General features: G+C 56.7%; 1 protein-coding gene across 1 annotated transcript in view; it reads left to right on the top strand.

Annotated features, from left to right (window-relative positions):
• The window catches only part of Rin3 (Ras and Rab interactor 3), an 83,828-nt gene that overhangs the window by 56,949 nt on the left and 8,386 nt on the right, over positions 1-18,493 (top strand). The window contains exons 7-9 of the mRNA XM_013013314.1: positions 2,187-2,278; positions 7,426-8,841; positions 10,900-11,208. Coding sequence (XP_012868768.1) covers positions 2,187-2,278; positions 7,426-8,841; positions 10,900-11,208 — 1,817 coding nt within the window. The remainder of the gene's footprint in view (positions 1-2,186; positions 2,279-7,425; positions 8,842-10,899; positions 11,209-18,493) is intronic.

Genomic DNA, 18,493 nt, shown 5'->3' with positions numbered 1-18,493 from the left:
GGACAGTGCCCAAGCCCTGAGTTCAAGCCCCATGACCAAAAAAATTAAAAGAGCATAGTGCTTATACCCCAGTGTTATTGTGAAGATTGGGTAGGAGAAAAGGTTCCAAAAATTACAAGCTTACACCTGTTATCTTAGTTGCTCAGGATGCTGAAGTCTTAGGGGTGAGGTTCAAAGCAAGCCCAGGCAGGAAAGTGTGAGATTATCATCTCCAGTTACCAGTAAAAAGCCAGATGTGTAGGTGTGGTTCATGTGGTAGAGCACCAACCTTAAATGGAGAAGGCTAAGGGACACCACAAAGTCCCTAAGTTCAAGTTCCAGTACCAGCGCGCATGCTTGTGCGCACACACACACACACACACACACACACACACACACAAGTGGCTGAAGGTATTGCATTAGCTGGGTGGTCTTAGCAAATCTTTTAACCCCTGAGCCTCTTTGCCATCATCTGTAAAACAGGAATTAACATCTTATTACAGAGCTGCTGCACCATCACACAATAATAACAATAATAGTAATAATAATAATAATACAGACGGTCAGCAACCCTCCCATCTTGTGTGTGGTTTCCTTGGCTGGAAAGAGGCACCCTTGGGTGGGTGCCACGTCATGGGGTGTGGCCTTGGAAGGCGAGGGCTGTGTGGAGTGTAAGTAGACGTGTGGCGGTAGCTGCACACACGTGTGTCCAGGACCGCAGGACAACGCGGGAGATCCTGAATGGGGAAGGATGTATGGGGACCGGTGAGGGGAGCGAGCTGGACAGGCAGTGCAGGGACCCACCTGGGAGGAGGGCGTGGCCAGGGCTTGCTCCCCTGCTGTCCCCTGCAGTGTCTTGAAAATGACAGGGTGGAGGGACAGGTGTGGGGAGATTGGCATAGCATCCGGACTGGTCTGCTGGTAACAAACCATTTGAAAACCCACCCACAGGGCAGCCCCTCAAAGCTAGAGACTGAGTTAGTGGCGGGGAGGGGAGACCTGAGGTGAGAGCCTGTCCAGCCTGGGGCCCAGCCACTCCTGCCTGGAGGGGCAGCCAGGCAGCTCCAGATGGCCTTGGGTTCACAGGAGACTGGCAGGACAACCTAAGATCAGCTGGCAGTCCCACCCAGTAGACAGTAGGGACGGCAAAGGCCACGCCCCGAGGCTTAGTGCCCCCCTGGGTGCTCTTCCTCCACCTAGGGGAGTGTTTCTCAAGCAGGGGGCGGGGCACTTGCATCAGCCCTGCCCATCAGTGACCTTTGCCAAATCCTGGGAGACCTGGAAATGCTGCCCTGCTCCTGCCAGGAGCTGGAGAGCTCCAGTCTAGGATTCCATGGACAGGAGGAATGACAAGGAAGCACGTAGCACTGCCCAGGGCCCCAGGGAGGCTTTCAGCACAGGTGGGATTTGGGCACTTGGAACTGGGCTGGGGGAGGGGGAAGCGGGCAGGGAGGGCACAGGGAATGAGGGAGCAGATCTGTATCCATGTGGTCCTGACAGCTTTAAGGTCTCCTGTCGGTGATCCCTGGGTCTTCTCATCAGAGAAGACGCTCTCTGGGAAGGAAGTGGGCTGAGCAGGGGCAGCCGCACACCGAGGAGGGGCAGGAGGAATGGCAGGGAAGGGCTTATCAGGCCTGCAACGCCAGGATGAGGCATAGAGCCAGAACCACCCACCTGGGCTGCAAGTGAGGAGGACTGAGGCCCAGAATACTCTGTCCACGGCCCACCACAGGGCCAGAACATCTTCCTTTTCCTTCTCTGGGCCTCAGTTTCCCCTTTGTATCATTTCTTGCGATCCCCGGAGGGCGCTGTAAACCCCAGGGTCTGGCTGTGGGCGCACCCGAGCGCCTGACTGTGCATCCTGCGTGTCCCCACGCAGGGCAGTGCAGGCCAGAGTGCGGAGTGGGTGGGATGTTAAACAGTGCCTTGGAGGAAGCCTGGGCCTGGCAGGCCAGGAGAGGCCCGAAGCCGTGACTCTGCCCACTCCAAGGGCTCTCCTGCATCTTGGGGGTCCCTGGTGCGGATGCTGGACCTAGATATCATCCAAACCTCCCTCAGCCTCAGTCCTTGCCCCCAGCTTGGACGTTTCTAGTCTTGTGGAAGAATGGAGTAGCCGTGGGAGAAGGCCCTTCCCGTACGGGCTGCGGGTCTGGACATGGCTCAGAGCACCTCTCCCTGCCTTGACCACTCCCTTCGTGTCTTCACAGAGATTTACTGCCCTTCACGCTGCGCCTGCCCCAGGCCATCCTAGACTCCAGGAGCCTCTCAGACCTGGAGACCATCTCCAAACTGGGCCTGGGTAAGTCCTCTCAGCCAGAGCAGGGAGCAGGGGGGCTTGAGGAAGTGGGGCTCCAGGGCTGTTCCCCCAGAGCCTGTTCAGAACAAGGGGCCTTTCTAATGAGCCTTCTGATGGATCCGACTCTGCCCTGGCCCAGGCTGCTATACCTGGGCAATTTTCCGTCGCAGGAACCCAGAGATCCTAAAGCGCAGTCTCTTTGTTGGAAGCTCAGAAAAAATGACTGCATCAGGCTGGGGCTCTGAGGAAGCAGGGCCAATGAGACTGTTCTGGATGGGGGGCCAGAGAGTTGGCCCAGCGGCTGCCACAGCCCTGGCTCCCAGGAGAAAGGCATCATGGATATGCCTGAATTGGAGTGGCCACTCACCCCCTTTCCTAATTCCCTGCCCAACTAATAATGATTCCTAAGCACAGACCCTCAGCTTTTGGACGACAAGGAAGGAAGAGGAAAGAAGAATGAGTTGGGGGCAGAGGTGCTCAGCACCCCCCCCCCAATTTTTGTTGTTGTTGTTTTTTGTCAGTCGTGGGGCCTAAACTCTGGGCCTGGGCACTGTCCCTCAGCTCTTCAGCTCAAGGCTAGTACTCTACCACTTGAGCCACTGCACCACTTCCAGCTTTCTCTGCTTATGTGGTGCTGAGGAATCGAACTCAGGGCCTCATGGCATGCAAGGAAAGCACTCGACCACTGAGCCACCTTCCCAACCTCCCTACTTTCTGCATCATTGCAAGCGCTCATGTTTATTGGCTGCTTCCTGTGTATCAGGTGACCCTGAGTGCTCCGCAGGGCTTGATAACTTTGACACTGGACTGTGCCTCACCATGCAGACCCTCAGCACAGTGCAAGAGCTGGCTAAGGCCTGGTGCTTTAGATGTTGGACTTATGCCCTCTCAGGAGCTTGGGTGTAGGACAGGTGACTGTTTTTGTCAAGTACATAGTTCAGATAGCCTTTCCCAAGGCCTTAAACAACAGGCGTCATTGTAGAGCATGGGTTTGTTTCATGCCTGGAATCCTAGCTACTCAATGAATGGTTACATTTGTATAAAGCGATCAGAAGAGGCCAGTGTGCAGAGTCAGAAAGCAGCTTAGAGGCACAGAGAGAGGGGAGTGACTGCCAATAGGTGTGGGGTTTCTCTTGCGGCTGATCAAAATGCTCTAACACGGATTATAGTGACAGTTAACACAACTTTACAGCTACTAAAAGTAGTTAGGGAAGTAGTTTTTGTTTCTGCTTTTTTTTTAGCGGGTGAATTAAGGGAATTGGTATGTTGATAAAACAATTACACAGAGAGCAATGGATTCAGGACTCCCCACAGTGGGATAGACACAATTGAGATTCACACTTGGGGTTGGCTGAACTGGAACTTGTGTCCTGTGTCTGTATGCACTGCCAGTCCTGGTGACCATGCTGCCCCCTGCCCCTTTCCTCACCTGGCCTGGCCTCCAGTGGGAAACAATATGTGCTGAGAAGACCTGGGCATGGATTAGGACTGGGGAGCAAGCCCTACCCTCCTCATCATTCCCTGTGTGAATTCCTCTGTGTGTGTGTGTTTGTGTGCGCGTGTGCGCGCACGCATGCACACACATGTGCACACACTAGTACTGGTATTTGAACTCACAGCCTATTTATTATACTTTAGCTTTATCATTCAAGGCTGGTGCTCTACCACTGGAGCCACACCTCCACTTTTGGCTTTTTGCTGGTTAATTGGAGATAAGTGTCTTGTGTACTTTCCTGACAGGACCAGCTTCGAACCATGATCCTTAGATCTTAGCCTCCTGAGTTCCTAGGATTACAGTCATGGTCCACTGTCCCCACTCCCCCCACCCCATGGTTAATATTTTAATGGCGTTTTTAGGAAAGGCACGTGCTCCACAGCGCTTCCAGATTTGCCAGTAGCTTTTACAGTATAAAGTGTGAATTCCCCTCACTTATTAGGAAGCATTGGAAAGTTGATTTGGATTGACTATCCACTAGCCCATGTTTGGAATCATCCATACACAGATCTCCTGGAGTCTCTAGATACCTGAGCTGATTCCATACAGCATGGCACTTTACTATGTTTCCTTTTTTTTTCTTTCTGACCAGTCCTGGAGCTTGGACTCGGCCTGGGCACCGTTCCTGAGCTGCTTTTGCTCAAGGCTAGCACTCTACCACTTGAGCTACAGCTCCACTTCCTTCTAGCTTTTTCTGTGTATGTAGTACTGAGGAATTGAACCCAGGGCTTCATACATGCTAGACAAGTGCTCTACCACTAAGCCCCATTCCCAGCCCTCTACTGTATTTCCTTGTCCCCTTTCTACTCGGTGGCCAGCCCAGACCTCCTGTGATGGAACGTTAGTTTTCACTCAGGATCACCGCCAGCCCAGCCCTTCGCAGGGTCCAGGCTCTCAGAATGTGAGGCATGGAAGCTCAGGAGGCCACAGGGCCAGTGCACACAGACAGAGCGATGGAGGGACGGACTCTCCTTTATGGGAACCTGAGAGGAACCAAGCCGAGGCTTGGCGTGGTGCCACCCACCCAGCATGGGCACCCAGGCCTCTGCTAACCGCTGGGATTGCATGACACATTTCGTTTCTCCTCCGGCCTTGACATTTTGCAGCCTGCTCTACTTCTACTTCCTTTTTTTTCTTCTTCTTTTTAGCAGAAAACACTGCTCCTATGCTTTCCTAACACCCCCTCCCCACATCCGACAGTGAAGCCCCTAATACCTAGCTTCTCTGAGGGGACCACTACCCAGGCTGAGTTGGGGGCATGGATGCAGCATCTTGGGCTGAAGCCCAGGGTCTGCTCTACTTCTGTAAGAATCCAAATGGTTCTGCAAATGGCGTCCCTTCCTGTGTGCCCTCCCTTAGCCTTCCTCCCGGATTCTCTCCTCGCCCCCTCACCCCTCAGGCTGTCTCCTCCTGGCCAGCCAAGCTGGGGTTGCACTGAACCCTCCCAGATGCTGTCTCCAGCCTGGCTGGGCCGATCCTCACGGTACTCGCCCTGACTCTGGGCAGCTGTCCAGTGCAGAGTCCTGCCTTGGGGACTGGAGGTTCAGAGATGGGTGAGGAATTGGGGCTGCCGAATAGAAGCCCAGAGTCTGCTGGAGAATCAGACAAAAGGGTAGAATTACAACTCCAACCGTGGACACTACAGAGATAGGGACACAGGAGCAGCCCAGAGGCACTGGGCACCTTCCACCAAACAGAGCATAAGTAAGAGCTTGGCCAGTGGGGAGGGTGGAAAAGATTCCAAGTTGCAGGAATGGCACAGGCAAGATCTGGAGGTGGGTGGCACCTGGCATAGACAGGAAGAAGTAAGTAGCACATGGAGCAGGGAGGAGACTCAGTAGATAATTCTAGAAGAGATGTCTGGAGCCGGATGGCACAGGCTGTGAACAATCGAAGCAAGCAATAGTAAGAGTGCCCAGGCCCCGCTGGGCATTCAGTTCCAGATGATATCTACCCCATGACTTCTTTCACATAAAGGACGTCTGTGGGACCCTGACGGGGAAGACTGGGGCTGAGCACCTTGCCGTTGCTCCTTCGAGCCAGAATGGCTGCCTAGTGCTCCTCACCAGGACATCTCCCAGACTGGAAACCTTAGGGCCCGGTGAAGACACGGACTCAGGGCTCGCTCACACCATGGGGCCAGAGAATCTGTGAGCTCAGTGCCAGGCAGCGAGTCTGGTATGTTCAGATCAGTAGCTGCCCAAGGAGGGCTGCCATGGCCTGGCAGGTCCCAGGGCGTGGGAGAGCCCTCCAAGGACGTGCCCTGGCCTGGATCTCTATGGTTGTGTGGAGCTTTGCATACGAGAGAGGACACATGAAATCTTACCATCTTGTTATTGTGGGCACAGCCGGCTGTTCAGCTGACTTCCAGACCCAGGGCAGGCCTGAGGGTGAGCTCCACCCTCTTCCTGGATCCCGTCTCCCTGGAATGGGCACATACTTGGCTGCCCTCACCTTCTTGCGATACCTCCTTTCTGCCATCAAGAGCCTATTTTGGTCTTGCTACATTTCCGGTTTAGGGCAAGCCACCTGCCCCCACCCCCCTCAGACTCCGAGACAGCAATCGAGGTAGGAAATGGCGCAAGTTCCTCTGAGGGGAGGCCCTAAATCGAGTACAAAACACAAACCTGGGAGCTAACCTGACCCCGTTCAAACCCCAGCACCTGCCCTTGCCGTCCTGTGGCCTCGGGCGAGGGCCTTCTCAGAGCCTCTGGTCTCCATCCAGGGCAAGGCCTGTGATCAGGACTCAAGAGCCAGGCCAGGTGAAGTCTGGCACCCACAGGCTGGCACGTGGCAGAGCCCCATGAGTGCTGGTTCCTGGCACCCCTTGTTGTAGTTTTCCTTCCCGTGAAGCGAGGAGCTCTGGGTAGGAGGCCGTTTCTGCTTTGCATGAAGAACTCTTTCTTCCTCAGCCTGGCTGATGCTTCGTATACCCCTAAAATTATCAGGTAAAAAATTAGCTTCTCAAGTGAGTTCAAGAGTGGCCTGTCATCCAGATGCCCAGTCCCTGTGCCGTGTTGGAGGACCCTAAGCATCTTTTGGCATGTGGTACAGTGTGATCCCCAGCAGCCAAGAATCCCAGAGCCAGACCTGCTCTGGTGGTCCGGCTCCGCCACAGCCGAGACCAGGAGGACCGGTCAGCGGTCAGCCGTGCAGGACTCGGCTCGGCAGGAGCCTCGGTTTGCTGCACCCCTGTGCCCCTCACCCCACCCCAGCTGCAGCCCCTTCGTGTTAACATTGAGCATCCAATCTTGGGCTGCTTGCCGTGACAAGGGCCCCCAGGGACAATCAGGACTGATTCAATGGCCATAATCCATCTGTCCTTCATTCTTCCTGCAGGTCACAGCCATGGTGGCCAGATTGGGCCCAAGCCCCTTTCCTGGTGTGGCAGGGTGACCACTTTGCACCCTGTGATGTGGATATTAGGGCAGCTTCAGGAACCATGTCCTCTTCCTCCCCTGTGTCCTCCCCATACAAGTGCGCAGCTTCCTTGGCCCAGCGGCACCTGTGCCCTGCACAGTGGGCGGGCTCCTCACAGCCCCTCCCTGCTGGGGAGGGCAGCTCTGGGGCTTCCCCCAGCTCAGGAAGCAGTGGGAGGGGCTGGCAGGCCCCTTCCCCCATCACACCAAGGCCTCTCCCCCTCTGCTTTCTACAGGCTTCTGGGACTTCTCACAGAATCCCCAACGAGCAGCCAGCGGGGAGCCGCCCAGAGACTCAGCCCCCGGAGCCCCCACAACCTCCAGCCTCAGTCCCACTGCCCATCCGGCCAGCTGTTCCTGTGAAATCGAGCTGTCCATAGGAAATAACCACCTGTGGTTTGTGAATCCCATTTTCATCGAGGACTGTGTACTTCCCACTGACTCACCGCCTGCGGACAGCTGCCCGGAGCCTGCCACCTCGGATGCTACCTCAGTCCCCTCCAGGTGGGCCCCACGACGCCCACCTCCCCCACCCCCAGTGCCTGCCCTGCCACCCTGCGGCCCCGCCCAGCCTCTGGAGCTCCCTGCACCCGCTGCTCCTTTGCCTGGCCCCCCAACAGCACCAGCACCCCATGCCCCTGGCCCCCTGGGCCCCCTCGGGGAGGAAGATGTGAAGCGGGGGACAGCCCCCAGTCCCGGGCAGCCGGCCCTGGCCCCAGCGCCTCCTCTGCCTATGAAGAAGAAGAGCCTTCCCCTTCCTCCTCCCAGACGGCGAATCTCTGGGAGACTGTCCCTCGAAGAGCAGAGTGCCGGACCAGCGGCACAGAGGAACCATCTGGGCCTTTCCAGGGCCGTTTCTCTCTGCCTGCCACCTCAGGGGACCTCAGACAACCCTAAGGACAGACCTCAGGGCACCACAGAGCAAGGCCAGGAAACAGAGACCAAAGCCAGGGATCTGGGCAGCATGCCAGAACCTTCCAGGAAGACCAAACAACCCCCAGTCCCTCCCCCCAGGAAGAAACGGGTCTCCAGGCAGGTGGCCCCTGCCCTCCTGGCTGCCCTGGAGCGCTCCAAGCACCCCCCGAAGGAGGCGACCTCTGAAAAGGCCACACCTGATGCAAACAGAGAAGAAGGGAGTCCTGCCTCCCAGCCTCTGACACAGAACCTCCACGTCCAGGCCTCCGTCTGTCCTCAGAGCACGCCAGAGTTCACAGGCTCCTTGCCCTCACTCTCGGAGAGCCTGGGGGTCCCTGCCCTGGCCACCGAGCAGGACTCCTATTCCACCAGCAGTACCGAGGAGGAGCTGGACTTCAGCAACCCCAGTGTGAAGAAGAAGCCGTCCATGATCCTAGACAAGGCGCGCCACCGCCTCAGCTTGGTCAGCTTCGCCAGCGTCTTCCGTGTGTTCCTCTCCAACGACCGCAAGCTCTACAAGAAGGTGGTGGAATTGGCTCAGGACAGGAGCTCCTACTTCGGCTGCCTGGTGCAGGACTACAAGGTGTACAGCCTGGAGATGATGAGCCGCCAGGCGTCCAGCACGGAGATGCTACAGGAGATTCGAACCATGATGACCCAGCTCAAGAGCTACCTGCTGCAGAGCACCGAGCTCAAGGCACTGGTGGTCCCCAACCTGCACTCGGATGAGGAACTCGGTCAGTGCTGAGCGGGGGCTTGGAGCCGGGCCGTGGGGGAGGGCAGGCAGGGGAAGGGTCCTGTGCAGTAGCCACCAGTGACCATCTCACCCTCACCCCTTTTTCCAGATGTGTGTATCCATCTCTGTCTGTTGCCAGGTGGTCTGACCGGCCACCCCCTTTTCTAGATCCTTCACCTTAGTCATTAGGAGCTGTGATTTGCCCCCCAACCCTGTTCGGCAGGGGCAAAGTCACGACCCTTTCCTTGAGCGGGATCACTGTGGGCTGGTTTCTGCCTGCAGGCCCGTTCTCTCCACGGGACAGAACCTTCCCTTACTGAGCAGGTAGCCAGGTCCCCTCCCTGGAGATAGTCAAAGGGCAGCATAATATTCCTGCTGCTAACCAGGAGCCAGTGGCTCACGCCTGTCATCCTAACTACTCAGAAGCCTGAGATCCGAGGATTGCAGTTCAGAGCCCGCCCTGGCAGGAAAGTCTGTGAGATTCTTATCTCCAATAAACCACCAAAAAACCAGAAGTGGTGCTATGGGTAAAATGGTAGAGTGCTAGCTTTGAGATGAAGAGCTGAGGGACAGCGCCCAGGCCCAGAGTTCAAGCACCATGACCAACAAAAAGAAAAAAAAATTCCTACTGCTATCCAGAGCAGATAATTGTCACTTTGGAGTTGGGTAGATGTGAGTTCGAATCCTGGCATGGTTTTCACCCTATCAGAGCCCAGGTGGGTTGATCCCTCCTTAGCCTGGGGTCAGAGCACAGATTTTGTCACAGTTATGGTGACATTAAGGTTCACTAACTCCCGTCCATGAGTTGATCATAACTGTTACATAGTGATAGCATTTGAGTAGTGAAGGCAAGCCATGAGGCAAGGAAGATGGTAGGTACCAAGGTCCTGGGGCAGGAGCAGGCCTGGCAGGCTAATAGAGCAGATGGGTTGGTCAAACAAACAAAACATGAGTGAAAGAGGTTTGGGGCAGATCCAAGTGTGAATGGGACTCATTACGGCAGAGGAATGTCATGACCAGACATGTTGTTACCAAACACTAGATCTGTGTTGACCGTGGGCTCTAAGCCAGAGCAAGAGGCTGCTGACATCATCAGCAAAGAGTGATGGTAGCCTGACCAGCCCTGCCCAGGGTGGCGTGTAATAACCCTAGAGGGAGAAAATCCACGGAGGCTCTGTTAGAGGTGACAAAGGAGTTTTATTAGTTGGTCTGCAACCCTGTTCTAGGTTTCCTCAGAACTAGGAGTGGCTGTAGTCTCTAAGTGGGGGGGCAAGTTTCTTCTTCCTTTCCTCCTTCCCAGAGAGCTTCTCTGCTCTCTGCAGGCCACTCTGCTCTCCGAAGGCCTTTTCCGCAGGCCTCTCCAATCTCTGCAGGCCTCTCTGCCTCTCCTTAGGCCTCTCTGATCTCTGCAGGCCTTTCTCCACTCCACGGGCCTCTCCACCTCTCTGTGGGCCTCTCATAGGTGTTTGCTTCTTCTGCAGGACTCTGTCAGCCCGGGTCTCCCCTCAGGCCAGTCCTGACTCCTCAGGCAGGCCAGGGCTCTCCTCCGCTCTGGGAGCTGTGTCCTGTGCCATCTCTTACAGCATGCCCTCTTCTCTGTCTCCTTCCCGGAACCCCCTCCTCTCTATATCCGGTGGCCCACCCCCCAAGTCCCCTCTGATGCCCCACCCCCCTGCCGCCTAGCATGTGTGGCAGTGAAATCAGCGTGGGGCGGGAGTTTCCACCCCCTCAGGTCCTCACAGTGGCTTTGGGAATGATGAGAAGCCAGGTTCTACATCAATTGTGTTTTCCGAGACTTGAGTCAAGTGGATTTAGAAATGGGAGGAGGTCACCGCTGGTCATTTCCCGGGCACACTGCGTGACCTTGGTGCGGTCAGCACTGTGACTCTGCGCACTGACGGCAGGCTGGCCCGAGCCCGCCCAAGAGCAGCACTACAGTGCAGCAGCGGGTGGTATGAGGTCCCTGGGATGCCTTGCCAGTGTCACGCCACCCGGTGGCAGGGCAGGGTGCAGCATCTCCACCGCAGGCCCGCTCACCCTACGCTCTCGCCCGCCACAGAAGCCATCGTGGAGTCGGCCCTGTACAAGTGCGTGCTGAAGCCGCTCCAGGCGGCCATCCACGCCAGCCTGCACGACCTGCACAGCAGGGACGGCTCGCTGCAGCAGCTGAAGGAGAACCAGCTGGTGGTCCTAGCCACCACCACCACTGACCTGGGCGTGACCACCAGCGTGCCAGATGTGCCCGTCATGGAGAAGATCCTGCAGAAGCTGGCCGGCATGCACAAGGCCTACTCGCCTGAGAAGAAGATCGCCACCCTGCTCAAGACCTGCAAGCTCATCTACGACTCCATGGCCCTGGGCAACCCAGGTAAGCAGCCGGGGATCCCCTGGGGAGGAAGGGCGCCATTGCTGCCACCCCAGAGACAGGTGAGAAGCCACACTGTTTGTGTGTGCCAGGGGCAGGCTGTGTGGGAGTTCGATGCTGACACTGTTCTGAACCACAGCAGTGTGACTAAGAGCTGGAGGGCCCCTGGGGAGCTGGGAAGGCCCTCCCGCCTCTGGGGCCCACTGGCTCTGGCCCACTGGGCCTGCAGGACTCCAGTCTGCACCCAGATGATCCTTTTGCCTTGGCATGCCACTGGCCTCCTCTCCCCTCCCACATGGACTGGAGCCGTGGTGTTGGCCTGTGAGATCTGACCCCGTTTCCACAGAGGTGCCTTCCTTCCTAGGCCTGAGTCACAGCTCTTCAGATTTTGAGTGGGAAGGGGACACTGCCATAATCAGGGTGGGCAGTGGATGCAGGCGTGCAGGACAGCGGTGGCCACTCTGAGAGGGACAGTGGTCACTCTGAGCAGGAAGGCAGTGGTCACTCTGAATGGAACAGTAGTTACTCAGTGAGGTGACATTAGTCACTCTGAGCAGCGTAGTAGTCACTCTTAAGTGGGACGGCAGTGGTCACTCCGAGTGGGATGGTAGTGGTCACTTTGAGCAGGACGGCAGTGGTCACTCCGATCGGGACAGCAGTGGATCCTGAGTTACTCAGGCCTCGGCTGTGCTCGCAATGGCTTGTGTTCAGTGCAGTTGGAGCCGCTGGTTGAGGCCGGCTCTGGCAGCAGGAGGGCAGCCTCTGCCCATGGCTGGAAGCCTTGGAGACCTGGCCTGAGCTCGTTAGGGGAGCCCAGGGGCTTATTTTGGGGGAGGGGCTGTTGATAGGACCTGCTGCAAAGTCACATTGCACATGAGACCCGCTGCATGGGCCTCCCAGCGCTCCTCCGAGCAGAAAAGAGCAGGAATCCCTGTACCACAGCAAGCAGAGCACAGACAGACAGACAGATAGACAGACAGAAGTTCATCCCAATCACCCTCCAGCTGGACATGAGCAACCTGCCCAGCTGCACATGGCAGCCATGGTCATGGGGAGGAGAAAGATGGTCATCTCTCTATCCACACAGATTGGGTTCCGATTCCTGGCCTGTCACTTGCGATGACAGTGTTTTGTCATTGGGAAGAGGCCCTGAGGTGCGGGCACAGCGCGTGTGTCCCCTCGATGACGCGGGCTCTGGTTGAGGAGCGGGGCCTCTCATCCTGCTTGCAGAGGAACGGGCCTGTTTCGCCGCAGGGATGTGGGTGGGGGTCTGACACCAGCCCCGCCGCCTTTCTGGTCGGACTGTGGTTTGGGTTGTGCCCTCGGACTGTTCATGAGACAGAAACACCCTCAGTGGCACACCTCACAGGTGGGGCTGTGGCTCATGTGGTCATGGTGGGACTGTGACCAGCAACCAGGGCTACCACAGAAACGGAGGGTCATGACGGCTGGCCTTGACGGGGTGGGCTGTAGGTGGATATGAGATTCTTGTGCAGTCTGCAGTCCTGACAACAGGCCCAGGCTGGGAACGCAACTGAGTCTCTCCTCAAATGTCCCCAAAGAAGTAAGGGGACAGCCAGGCACTGGGGGCTTCCGCCAGTAATCCTAGGAGCCTGAGGTCTAAGGATGGAGGTTGGGAACAGGAAAGTCTGTGAGACTCTTATCTCCAGTTAACCAGCAAAAAGCCATAGAGATATGGCTCAAGTGGTGGAGACGGGGCAGGCTGTAGAGCCCTCAGAGAGGGCAGCATGGAGCTGGGCGCCCACAGCTTAGGCCTGTAATCCTAGCCACTAAGGAGGCAGAGATATGAGGATCGTGGTTCAAAGCCAGCCTGGGCAGCAAAGTCTGTGACACTCTTTATCTCCAATAAACCACCAGAAAACCGGAAGTGGCTTGTGGCTCAAGTGGTAGAGCGCTTGCCATGAACTGAATTGCTCAGAGACAGCACCTAGGCCCAGAGTTCAAGCCCCATGACCGGCCAAAAAAGAAAAAAGCGGGCAGCATGGTCAGCCCACAGCCCAGAGCCTGGAGAAGACACCTGGCTTGCCCGGCAGCTGCCACGCGGAGCTAAAGCTTACGATGTGCGAGAGCAGGGCTGGCAGGAGCAACGTTCTACCTGCAGCAGCCAGGCCGTCCTGTATGGCAGGTAGAGGGACAGCCAAGAAACGAGGTCCAGCCAGAAAGGACACAGCCGTGTGCACCTTCCGCTGGACTCAGAGGGCCGAGCCGGCCTGGGACCTCAGAGGAAAAGCAGGACAGCCAGGAGGCAGACCAACCAGGCCTATGCCATCGTCCCTGGCCTCAGTTTCCCCCCACGTGAGCGGGCTCAGGCTCTCGCGAGGCTGTCACGTGCTGCTTTCTGCACGGTCCCCTTCAGCTGGGACTTCATGACTACAGATCTCACCTTGCGTGACCCCACTTCCAATGGGGGCCATCCTCCCCTCCTGGGCCCCCACAGGCTGGCTGGAAAGGCAAGGCCCAAGGGCTTGCAGACCCGAGACAGGACGGGGACCCCACAGGCGGCCGGGTCCCATACCGCAGCCTCGGTGTGTGTCCGCGACCCACAAGCCTCTGGCTTCCTGGAGTCCTGGTAAAACCCAGTCCCAGGGCCTGCCCATCACACACCGTGAATTTTACTGTCGATGAATTTGACTCCTAGGAACCTAGCCGGGCCCAGGGCTGAGGGGCGGAGCCAACTGCAGGTGCATGCACAGGGACGGGGCAGCAGGGGGACGCAGAGCAGAGGGAAGCCAGGTGTGAAGCTGCGCTCTCCAAGGCCAGCTCCATGGGGACATCAAACCACCAAGGTCCCAGCAGGACCCTGGCTTGGCACAGATTCCCCAGAGAACCCAGCGGGTGCCTCATGGGGCTGTGGAGTCCTTCCTCGACAGCTGATCACTTGGGCAGAAGTCGGTGACTCCCAACTTCATCTCTGCCCCTAGGGGGGAGGGCAGAAGCATCCTACTGGGAGCCCAGCGGCCTCACCTGCAGGCCCCCTACAAGAGTTGGCTTTCCAGGCTCATTGGTGATCCTGGTTTGGACCCCAGCTTCCATGCTGGTCTTAGAAAATAACGGCACGGGGCCTCAACATGAGGGTACACCGTGCGTGCCTGTTAGGACGGCCGCACAAAGCCCCTGGAGTGGGGCTCAGGCCCTCTCCCCAGGTCTGTTCTCCTATTTATAAAGTACAGCTGGGAGCCTGGGGCCCGCAGCGCGTGCCTGTAATCCTAGCTACCCAGGAAGCTGAGATCAGGATCACAGTTCAAAGCCGGCTCACACAGGAAAGACTGTAAGACCCTTACCTCCAATTAACCACCAAAAAGCCGCAAGTAGAGGTGTGGCTCAAGTGATAGAGCACTAGCCTTGAGTGGAAAAGTTAAGGGATGGCGCCCAGGCCCTGAGTTCAAGCCCCAGTACTAGCAGACATGTGCATGCCCCCCCCACACACACATATGCACATACACACACAAATACAGCCCAAGGATGTGTGGGCTCTGATGCCCGGATACCTGAGCCGCTACCCTCCCACACATTACCACAGCTTGTTTCTATCTTGACGGCCCCCCAAAATGACAGTAGACAGCTGAGCCCCAGCCACTTCACAACCAGTCCTGCTGGACATCTGCACACAGGCTTCTGTGTGCGATTGTATGGGAAATAAAAATGCTTTTAAAAAAAGTCTTTCACTTGGAGATCTTTTCAGACTGCACACAGTCCAATAGAGCATTGCGGGAGGAACGGCACCGCACTCCGCCCAATGATTAACTTCCTGCTTCACCTGTCGCTCCACGTTTTGAATGGATTAAGTCACACGTCTGCTTACTGCACACACACACACACACAAACTCACTCACACTCTGCCCTGGGCATTTTATCTTGTGAAATATTTGAGGCCTCGCTGCATGCTTTGTGTAAGGACTGCAGACCTGCACATTTCTTTGTGCATTTCATAAATTGGTTTTGGGTTTTGTTTTGTTTTTTTAATCTGAATGGCTGGGTTGTCATCTCTGGGCGAATCAAATCTTTTGAGCATTTTCTCCATTCCAAATCCAGTGGAAGACCGCACGCGTGGCTGCGTTATAGTCTCTAGGGTGTATTAACTCTAGTCTGCAAGGCGTCCACAGACTTGCCTTTTATTTATTTATTGTGCAGGTACTGGGACTTGGCCTTGAACTCAGGGCCTAGGCTCTGTGGCTGAGCTTCTTTGCTCTAGGCTACTGCTCTACTGCTTGAGCCACAGCCCCACTTCCAGTTTTCTGGTGGTTAATTGGAGATAAGAGTCTCATGGACTTTCTTGCCCGGGCTGGCTTTGAACCTTGATCCTCAGATCTCAGTCTTCTGGGTAGCTGGGATGACAGGCGTGAGCCAGTGGCTCCCAGCTAGCTCCCTTTTCTTTTCTGAGACTGAAGGGCGCAGCCCCTTCCCCACCCCCTCCTTTGACCTTTAAGCAAGTTCCTCATTTGGTGTTTTTCATGTTTTGCCGATGGGGAGCATGAGGAGCTGATTTCCGGTGGCTTTGGTGTTGGTGATTTGCTCCGTGCTCTCAGCCCTGCGCCGCCATGGCCTTTCAGGCAAACCAGCTGCCTTGCTCCGAGGGTCTGGGAGCCTCGGTGTCCCCCACGGAGGCAGCTCCATAGCCCAAGACCTGCCCACCTCCTCCACTGTCACCGCAGGACACCCACCCCGTGCTCCCACAGCAGGGCCTCTGCACCATCTCCCCACACCTGCGGTGGTCCCCCCCACACGCCTCTTTGATCGCCATGATTCTAGTTTTGCAGTCCATGGTGGAGCTTGCCTGGCCACATTTGCAGTGAGACTAAGACAGATCGGGAGGCTGAGATCTGAGGATCCTGATTGGAAGCCAGCCTGAGCAGAAAAGTCTGAGAGACTCTCATCTCCAATTAACCACCAAAAAGCCACACGTGGAGATGTGGCTCGAGTGACAGTGCCAGCCGTGAGAGGGGGGAAAAAAGCAAGAACATGAGACCCTGAGTTCAAGCCCCAGTACCAACAGAAAAGGACAAAAAGGAACTTATGTGGCAGGGCACAGGCGTGGGCCGGCCCAGTGGAGGCCTGCAGGGGTCCCGTGTGACTGCGTGTCGTCCAGGCCCGTGAGCATGCCCATGAAGCTGGCTCTGATCAGGGCGTCCGTCGCCTCTCAGCAGAGAGCACATCAAGAATCTGCAGCCGGTTGGGCTGGGAAGGTGGCTCAGTGGTGGAGCGCTTGCCTTGCATGCATGAGGCCCTGGGTTCGGTTCCTCCGCACCACATAAGCAGAAAAAGCTGGAAGTGGAGCTGTGGCTCGAATAGTAGAGGGCTAGCCTTGAGCTGAAGAGCTGAGGGACAGCGCCCAGGCCTACAGGCCTACAGTTCAGGCCCCACGACCAACAAAAAAAAGAGAAGAAAAGTCAAGCAAGAAAGAGCACAAGGCTCCAAGTTCAAATCCCAGGAGCCAGGCACTATTGAGGTGTTGGTTTTAAAGACTGAGTGAGATGAAGTAGCATCCTGAGCAAGGCTGATACGTTGGCAGGGAAACAGACAGTGGAAAGATCAGTGGGCACGTAAGACATCGCTGGACATTGCCACCTACTACAAGGCAGGGGACAGGATCTGGGTGTCACAGGGGTCTCCTGTCTGTGCCAGTGTGCAGGGAACACCTCTCCAAGCTCACTCTGCAGGGACGGCACCCAGGAACTCACTGGAAATGCATCACATCTGGTCTTGTGGGGTTACCAGGGAGGACACCCAGAGAAAGGAAGCTGCTTTAGGCAGGAGTCATAATGGAGAGGAAAAAGTGAATCACAAGAAGGTTAGGCTGCCCCAGGACATTTGCATCCGCCACCTACTTTTCGGAAGAACCCAATCAACAGAACTAGAGGGTGTGGGTAGTGATGCAAAATGCTACATCCTTTCCTTCTAGTACGGGGTCTGCAGACCACAGCCTCCCGCCTGCTCGGGCTGGCTAGCCTGATTTGGTGCCTGGAGTCTTATTGAAGCAGTTTTATTCAACAGTTACTGGGTACCTGTGACCACTGGTGCTGGGAAAGAAACTGCATGCTCTGCAAACCTAAAAATACTCACCGGCCTGCCCTGCAGAGAGCAGATGATTAATTCCCGCAGGACCTCCTGCCAGCCCCTCTGAAGCCATCAACAGCCTCAGCTTAATACGCTGCGATGGGTGTGCAGATGGGGAAATCGAGGCTCCCAGAGGCTTCCTGAGCCACCCTTGATCCCGCAGTCCTGGGGGGGTCCCTCATTTCCAGGTCAAGAGGTTTCTCTGAAAGAGTGGTGGCCTTCTCCACCGTGTCTCAGCCCAGAACACACGCAGAAGGCCCCGGCCAGTGAGGAAGGAGGCGGAGGTCACCGGGCTGCAGCTGGCAGGGCCTGTGTGCCGCAGGCCTGCAGGAGCCCCGGCCTCTCCAGAGAGACGCACAGATCCCAGAAGGGTCCCAGCCGCCCTGAGACCCCACAGTGCCCAGGCCGAGCCCTGGGCCTCCACGAGGAAAATGCAGCACTGGCTGTGCTGGCGGGGCTGCCTGGGGGCTGGTGGCGGGCGGGGGGGGGTGCTGGGGGAACGCCTCCCACAGCCCTAGGCTGGTCCACGCACAAGCCCTGAGCTGGAAGACAGAGAGACAGTGATATTACAGTTCAGAGAGGGTCAGAGATTGGCCGCAGCTCACACATCCTCCATCACTGGCCTGGGGAGGGAAGGCAGGGAAGGAGGGAAGGGCAGATATGAGGAAGTTGGAGTGGAATTACCCAGCATGCATGAGAGTGGACAAGCGGACAGAGGGGGCAGGGGAAGGCAGGGAGGAGGTGGCATGGGGGGGTGATGGAAGGCTGCCTGTGAACAGGACAGTGAGCCCACGGAGACTTGAGAGCTCCTGGCAGTTGGATGTCCTGGGGGATGGGGAGGCGGGGAGACAAGCACCATCCTGAGTGAGCTTTGGTGTCCAGGCAGCCCAGGAAGGCTTCCTGGGGGAGGTGGAGCGTGAAGTAGCGGAAGCTGGGGTTGTGGGGGAGGAAAAGGCAGGTTCCAGTGGCTCCCTTTCCTCCTGGGGGAGGCGAACAAAGCGAGCTGCACGCAGCTGGCCAAGCTGATTTAAGGATTCACTGGTGCAGCGACGCCTTGTCGGTGGTGGCTCACGCCTGTCATCCTAGCTACTCAGGAGGCTGAGATCTGAGGATCCCGGTTCAAAGCCAGCCTGGGCAGGAAAGTCCGTGAGACTCTTATCTCCAATGAACCACAGAAAACCAGAAGTGGCACTGTGGCTCAAGTGGTAGAGCA

The sequence above is a fragment of the Dipodomys ordii genome, unplaced genomic scaffold, assembly GCF_000151885.1.
Source record: "Dipodomys ordii isolate 6190 unplaced genomic scaffold, Dord_2.0 Scaffold2, whole genome shotgun sequence".
NCBI classification, from domain to species: Eukaryota; Metazoa; Chordata; class Mammalia; order Rodentia; family Heteromyidae; genus Dipodomys; species Dipodomys ordii.
The sequence above is the reverse complement of the archived record's forward strand: the minus strand, read 5'-3'. Positions and strand labels throughout refer to the sequence as shown.